The 7,796-nt window shown below is 41.8% G+C and overlaps 1 protein-coding gene across 1 annotated transcript; it reads left to right on the top strand.

Annotated features, from left to right (window-relative positions):
- Positions 1 to 2,842: 2,842 nt before the first annotated feature.
- On the top strand, positions 2,843 to 7,796 carry Abra (actin binding Rho activating protein). Its single transcript, XM_021184182.2, has 2 exons — positions 2,843 to 3,538; positions 6,128 to 7,796. The coding sequence occupies exons 1-2, from the start codon at positions 2,889 to 2,891 to the stop codon at positions 6,603 to 6,605; spliced, it is 1,128 nt and encodes a 375-aa protein (XP_021039841.1). The 5' UTR covers positions 2,843 to 2,888; the 3' UTR covers positions 6,606 to 7,796.

Here is a 7,796-nt window from a genome sequence, read left to right as displayed (position 1 = left end):
GTGTAAATATCTCTTTGCCTTTTCTGTTACCATACATGTGATCATATAGGGAACAAATCAATATTGATTTTTTTTTATGTGTTTAAGTGTTTTGCCTGCAATTAACTGTTTACCATATGCAGGTTTGGTGCCTGTGGAGGCCAGAAGGCACTGAATATTCTGGAACTGGAGACAGCTGTAACCTGCTCTATGTGTGCTAGCAACTAGCTCAGGGTTCTCTGCAAGAGCAGCCAGTGATCTAAGCACTGAGGCATCTGTGCTTCCTCCTAGTGCAAGTCTCTCAACTTCTGGCCTCCATCTCAACCAACAGTTTTAAATGTTACTTCACAAGCCTTTCACTGTGAACTAGTATTGATACAAATCATTGTCATTTCTTATTATTTTCATTTTTTTGTACCACATAATTAATGGGAGAATATATAATTCTAAGAGCTTGGACCTTGATAGAGAATATGAAGCTAACATTTTTTTTTTTTTTAATAGCAATCAAAAGATTGTTACTTAAGGGTAGGAATGTCCGACAGGAAGAGAAAAAGTGTTGTAAACTCCTCTGTAAATGCCTGAGGGGCTGCAGTTGCCATCAAAGCCAAATGTCAAAGGGACAGACAGACCTTTTCAGGAGCTACTCCCTGGCCCTGAAAGACCGTCTGCTGACAGTCTCAAGCCTCAGGCAGCAGACTACAATGCTTGCTAATTGATGAAGCCCTGGTAACATGTCTGTCTGTATTTCTTCTCTGTCAGGGTGGAAGGTGAACAACACTGAGCTGGAAAGTGGAACAGTGTCCAAGGAGGAAAAGGACCTGATCCCGGGCTGAGCGGCTGAGAGTATCAGAGGGACCTGTTCTAACCATGACCTTCCGGGGGATGAGTGGAATCCAACTAGAACCCAACATTGTTTAATGAGTCTACATTTTTGGAAGGAAGAGCAGGAATTTAAGCTGAGATTTATTTTTTTTATTAGTCCCTGGTCCTTGTGATTCCATTTCCCACTTAAGAGGGATCCTGTCACTGTGCCATTGATGTTATCACATGCTGGTGAACTCAGAGAACACACCGAACAGATTTCTAGATAGAGTTTTTAAACATTTTCCAAATTGTCTAACTCCCTGGGCATGGACTACTGGCATGATGAAAAACCGACGCCACACTTTTTTTTTTTTTGAAGTGAATGTGTCTATAAGAAGAAATTATCTTCTATCTTTTTCATACTGTTCACAGGTAACAGTTCCCAACGTATGGTATGTCAAACTTGTAGAAATGGACAGAGTTTAAAGTCTAAAGCAGTGGCAAAAGAAAAACAAAGGTCTATTTGTCTTCAAGACATTATTCAATGCCCAGTCCTGCACATTTTTTTCTGGTCTAATACACTGAATAGATGCTGTTTCTCTGTCACATGGCTTCTCTTTTCAGTTCTATTAAAAAATACTTATTTACTTGATGTCTGAAGGTTCAAACAAATGTCATTGCCTGCTACCAAAGTTTTTATTATTAAAAACAAAGAGGAATGTCTGTCTTCAGGACTGACCATCTGGTATTGGACCACCAATGGATGGGCTTGTCCCTGGGGAAGACTCTCTCTCCTGCTCCCAGTAGTCCTTAGTTTCCTATAGTGTTTTGTATATGATCAGAGCCTCATCCAAATAACATTATATAGACTAGCGGGTTGTACTTATTTATTTAGCAAACACACAACAACAACAACAACAACAACAACAACAACTGATGAAAAAAGAAGCCATAAACTTGAAGGAGAACATGTAGGGATATGGGAGGTTTGTAGGGAGAGAAGAAAATGATGTGATTATGTTACAACCTCAACGATAAAAGATAAAACTGAACTAAACTAATAGTTAATTGTTAAAATCCAGACAACAAGGTGGGAGCCTTGGTGGTACATGCCTTTAAGTCTAGCACACAGTGGGCAGAGAAGCAGGTGGATTTCTGGGAATTTGAAGAAAACTTGTTCTACATAGCAAGTTCTAGGCCAGTTAGGGGGTACATAAAGAGACTTTGTCTCAAAATAAAATAAAATAAAATAAAACAAAATTCAATAGTGCATGCTTCAGATAACAGCCATTATTTTGTCATTATATGGATTAAACCATTTTGATATTTTAAGAGATTATTTAGTCATAATTTCTAAAATACATAAAAGTAAAATTTAATTTTTATGTCACTAGAAGAGTTTACTGTCTTAATATTAATATATATCATGCTAATGTATATTAATAGGATGGCAACAATAATAAGCCTTTCAACATTTAGACCTTATTTTCGTCTGGGTGTCAATACTTCCATCTGGAAAATGAAGATCTGAGCAGACAGCCTTCTATAATTTGTTTAGATTAAAAGGAAGCTCCAGCTTTGAACCTCTCATGATTTGAATCTCATATATTATTATCTGCAGGGAGTAAGATACCTTTTCACTCTGCTACTAAAGGAGACCAAATAACAGCTGTATTGAGGGCTACAGAGATTTAACTGAGAACACGCCCTTAACAGTCTAGGACAATCTGAGCACTAACTGTACACTCCTCTAAATGGTTGGATCATATTTTAAGGTCAAGGAAAACATAAAGCTGAGCACATGATTCAATCTAGTACTTTCCATTCTGGCACTTGGAGGAGAAAGGAGGGAACATATCGGTGTCCTTTGCCACCAGAAATGTCCCTCTGCTGTGATGAAATGGGACTTGTCAGGGTTTAAAAACAGAACACCGTCAGGGCCATGGCACCACATCTTGGCAAGAAATGCTTTGCATAGTTTCCACCGTCACAGGCTCTCCTTCCCACTCACACCCTGCTTCTATTTAAATCCCAGGCACCTCTCTCAACCACATTCCCCTTTAGCTGGTGCCCAGGCTGTCAGCAGAGAAGAAACAGGTAGCATGGCTCCAGGAGAAAGGGAAAGGGAGGCGGGGCCGGCCAAGAGTGCCCTCCGGAAGGTCCGCACAGCAACCCTGGTTATCAATTTGGCCCGAGGTTGGCAGCAGTGGGCGAATGAGAACAGTACCAAACAGGCCCAGGAGCCTGCAGGCTGGCTGCCGGGAGCAACTCATGATCTACCTAACACCCCTAAAGAAGCCGGTCCTTACCAGCATGCCCCCAAAACTCTGTCTCCAAAGCCAGATCGAGACGGAGAGGAACAACACTCAGAAGAAGCCACCGAGGTCTCCCACATTAAAAGGAAAGAGGTGACCAGAACGGTTGTCAGCAAGGCTTATGAGAGGGGAGGAGATGTGAACTACCTGAGCCACAGGTATGAGAATGATGGCGGCGTGTCTGAAGCTATTCAGCCAGAGAATGACATTGACAGAATCCTTCTTAGTCACGACTCGCCAAAACGGAGAAGAAAATGCACCAACCTGGTATCTGAGCTGACCAAAGGCTGGAAAGTGATGGAACAGGAAGAGCCCACGTGGAAGAGTGACAGCATAGACACAGAGGACAGTGGCTACGGAGGGGATATGGAGGAGAGGCCTGAGCAAGATGCAGCGCCTGTGGCTCCTGCCAGGATAAAACGCCCCTTGCTCTCCCAGTAAGTGAATGCATCCTTCTACTCTTTATGCCTCAATCACAAGGAGTTCCAACTAATACTAAAAGTATAGAGGGCAGACAATAAATTGCCAGTTAGAGTGGGTTCTTTTGGGTAGCACATCCCTGACCTGAAAGAACAGTGCTAACTTCGGCTGTGGCTCTTCTGGTCCAGGCCATCAGTGATTTACCTACAAGTGGGACTTGCTGTCAGCACTCTTCTCAGGCTTCCTGAATTAGACTTGTACACGGACCACCTTCTTGGTGTAGTAGAAATGCATATAAGCTTAGAAAAGGAGACACCAAGACACTAAGACACACCCAAGTCACGTGAACACTGAGGCAGCTGGAAAGGTTGAACTAGAGCTTGTTTTATAATCTCCATGCTACTCGAATTCCCTTAGCATAAAGCAAGTGTCAGTTTGATTGATCTTGGTAACCTCCAAAGTGCAGGGTTTAAGGGGCTTTAAAACAAAAAACAAAAAAAAATGGCCTTTTACTTTTCTGTGTGTGTGTGCACATGTGTGTATGCACTTGTGCATGCAGGTGGGCATTCTGTCATTCACCTCTCATATACAAGACAAGTATTTCACTAAACCTGAGGTTTGCCATTTTGCCTCACCTGGCTAACCAGGATGTCTGTCTGCTTTTCAGTGCTGGGCTTCTATAAACGTTGGCCATATTTTTATTTTTATTTTTATTTTTATGTGGGGTCTGGGGATTCAACCTCAGGTCCTCATGTTGGCATTGCAAGAACTCTTAACTATCTCTCCAACCTAGCTTGATAATTACTCCCACTCTCTTCCCCCCATTCCAATGAAAAGAATGCTTTCCTTGGACTTGGGAATAGTTACCAATTTGTAAAAAGAAGCCTGGGTCTCAAGCTTGTTAGAAAGGAGAACAAAGGTCATAATTGTTGTTCAGCAATGATGGTGCTACAATTTAGATAGTAGTCTTGACATGTGACACCCCCCCCCCCCACACACACACATTGATTAGTTAAATTAGTGACAGTCCCTGGGCAGTGCCAATGCCCAGCATTTCTGTGCATAGTGGAATGAGGAGCTGGGGTTCTTTAGCCACAAAGACAACTGGGCACTGACTGTGGGGGCCACAACCATCTCCCTTCATACCCATCCCAAACATGTACTGGGAAATTCCTTCTTAAGACCCCTTGACCCACTGAAGCTGCCATTCAGGTGAAGGACATTCTCTAGAGACTGCTCAAGCTTAAGAAATTGCAATAAACTTGTACTGTGAATAGTTCTGTATGGGGATCTCCCCAGTTAACCTTGCTGCATGTTTATCTCCCTCTGGCTAAGAAAAAAAAAAGAAAACCAACCAATCAACCAAAAACCCTCATTCCCTTCCCATTCTAGCCTAACAGCGAGAGGACTTAAGAGGATTGTCTGAACATGGGAATTAATGAAATTCCGCCATCTGGTGGATGTTATTTCCTTGAACATAACTTTCGAGGGTGCATCTAAACCGTATATAGGTTTGGTGTCTGTGCTTGATGGGCTGTTTGTGTGTGTGGGCTGCTTGTGTGTCTTCCTTACAGCAAACACTTGCGCCCTGGCACTGGGATGACATAAACTCAGGCTATTCTGATAGGACAGAGCTCATAACCCCAGGGACAGAGACTGAAATGCGTTAGAAGCAGCTAAGCAGTTACTGTGTGATTCACTGAGCCCTTTGTCTCCTGAGCCCATTTGTCATGGAGAATTTAGAAGTCTGTACCTTGACAGATAAGCCTGGCCCACTCTCGGGCTTCGAACAGTGACTTATGAGTGCTCATAGGGCCCTGTCATGCCACCCATGGAGACAGTGCAAGAACTTCTCATTACACCTTCAAGTCCAAAGCTTCCAGATGTGAGGCTACTTAACGCTCTGGAGATGAAGTGGGGTGCTTTGTGAAGATGGACTCCTTCCTCTGTTTTAGAGGAAGCAGTATTTTTAAAAGTTGCATCCTGATGGCTTAACTTGGCTTCAAAGTCCAGTCTTAGCCTACTGCTTACAGTTCTGTGTCTTTAGGGCACTCCTTTGTCTTCCTGGCTTCAGTTTCTTCATCTACACAGCTGAAATATCCATTTTAAAGATTGTGGAGAATAATAAGTATATAGAAAAATGCCAGCCAAATAGTGTTCAATAAGTGTTTTTGGTCTTCTACTTGTGCAACCCATTACTTTAAAAATGTGTGTTCATCATTGACTCTAGTGTAAACAGGCTTTCATAAAAACAAACAGACAAAATCTAAATAAATATGGAATTCTATGTAGAACTACTCCAATCTGTATAGCAGGTACCAAAATGCATGTTTGGGAAATAGCTCTTATCAGAAACCCTCTAAGAACTGATTCTAGTTCAAGAATGTTTGACATGCAACGTTTTAGTAGATGGCCTCACACTCTATGTAAGGAAGGTTTTGTGTTTTGTTTTTTAAAGCTTGAGTTTAATATCGTTAGTGGCTAATCCATCATTGTTATTTGATAAAGTTGTGACATATACCACTACAGAGACTGCACATGGGAAGTACACTGGGTCCCGCACTTGCTTCATGCATTCACTTTGCTTCTCCACTTCTCTCCTCTAGGGCAAACAGGTACTCAGAGACACTCAACTGTAAGGCCCATCGGAAATACAGCCAAGTGGACAACTTGAAAGGGAGGTGGCAGCAGTGGGCCGATGAACACGTCCAGTCCCAGAAGCTCAATCCCTTCAGTGACGAATTTGACTATGACCTAGCCATGTCCACTCGGCTCCACAAGGGAGACGAGGGCTATGGCCGCCCCAAAGAGGGAAGCAAGACAGCTGAAAGGGCCAAGCGAGCGGAAGAACACATCTACCGGGAAATTATGGAACTGTGCTTTGTTATCCGCACAATGGCTCGCCACAGACGAGATGGCAAGATCCAGGTTACTTTCGGAGAACTCTTTGATCGGTATGTTCGCATTTCTGATAAAGTCGTGGGCATCCTCATGCGTGCCAGGAAACACGGACTGGTGCACTTTGAAGGAGAGATGCTATGGCAAGGCCGAGACGACCATGTTGTGATTACTCTCCTTGAGTAAGCCCGCAACAAATCCACTCACCGCTGTTAAATAGTAATGTGTTACAAGCTCCAAGGCAAGCTGCTCTGCAATGTTATCAATATTAAATGATTTTATATAAATGGCTTTTGGTACTGTTTCTATGAAGTTACTATGTGAAGATTTTGACGAAGACACTCAACTTTTTGGAAGAATGTATTAAGACTATAATACATAGTATATTGATATTTGGAATTCCACTTACCTTTTTAAGCAAAAATTTCTGGCCTTCATTGATAAAATTATTATAAATTGAAAAGTACACAGTACAGGTAAGAAAACTGACCTGAGATAAAGTAGGACAACATCGCAATGTAAGTAATATTTTAGGGGAAAAAAATTCCATTAAGCTGAATAAAATTGGAAGTTTGACTTAAAAAAAATCCTCACCAGCCCAGAATGACCTCCAACTCTATTTAACAAAGGATGACTTCAAACCCTTATGTCAGCTCTTCCTCGGTAGTGCTGGGGCCGCAGGCTTATACGCAATCATTTTCACTTTGTTAAAGTGGCAGGGCTCATGCCTGCCCAGGAAGTACTCCATTTCTGAGAATATTCTCCACTCTTTTGGAAAAAAAAAAAAATCACAGCACCTTTGGTGGGTAAACAAAGTTAGAATTCAAGATGTTGAAGCTCCTCTGTGTGGTTTGATTACAGCCAGGTTCCTTTAATCAGCTTTCCTCATTCGGATGTGAACAAGTCCTGCAAAAACAAATGCTATCAGGGGCCTCATGACCCACAAAGACGGTACACACCAGGGCAGTGGGACACTGGTGGGAGGGTCAGACTTGTCTTTGTGGAGTTCATGAGCAGGTTTGATTTTTGGTGAAAGTCTTACTGGACAATGCTGTTTACATTATGCTAATAAATGAACAAGAAATACAGAAACTCTGTGAAGTGAATATTCAATGGAGAAAAAGCTCATAGAATCATTTAATTTAAAACCTGGGACATATTTCTTTCCTGTTCTAATAAAGAAAATGTCATAAAACAAAAAAAGTAACCAAAACAAACAAACACAGTATCAGTTCTTCTGATACTGGTAAAGAAAAAAGCTAATTTAATACAAGGAAGTTGACACTTACCTGCCTGTGACTAACTTTTTCCTTAATGTGTATTATAACTCTAAAGCCAAATGAATATGAGGCTACAATTTTTTACTGTATTGGAAAA

This window comes from Mus caroli, chromosome 15, assembly GCF_900094665.2.
Source record: "Mus caroli chromosome 15, CAROLI_EIJ_v1.1, whole genome shotgun sequence".
In the NCBI taxonomy this organism is placed as follows: domain Eukaryota; kingdom Metazoa; phylum Chordata; class Mammalia; order Rodentia; family Muridae; genus Mus; species Mus caroli.
The sequence above is the reverse complement of the archived record's forward strand: the minus strand, read 5'-3'. Positions and strand labels throughout refer to the sequence as shown.

What these genes read in the sequence shown, in the direction of transcription:
- Abra (XM_021184182.2), top strand. Translation starts at nt 2,889, where the DNA reads ATGGCTCCAGGAGAAAGGGAAAGGGAGGCGGGGCCGGCCAAGAGTGCC. An exon ending in AAACGCCCCTTGCTCTCCCA is followed by an intron (nt 3,539 to 6,127) that starts GTAAGTGAATGC and finishes TCTCTCCTCTAG; the next exon opens with GGCAAACAGGTACTCAGAGA.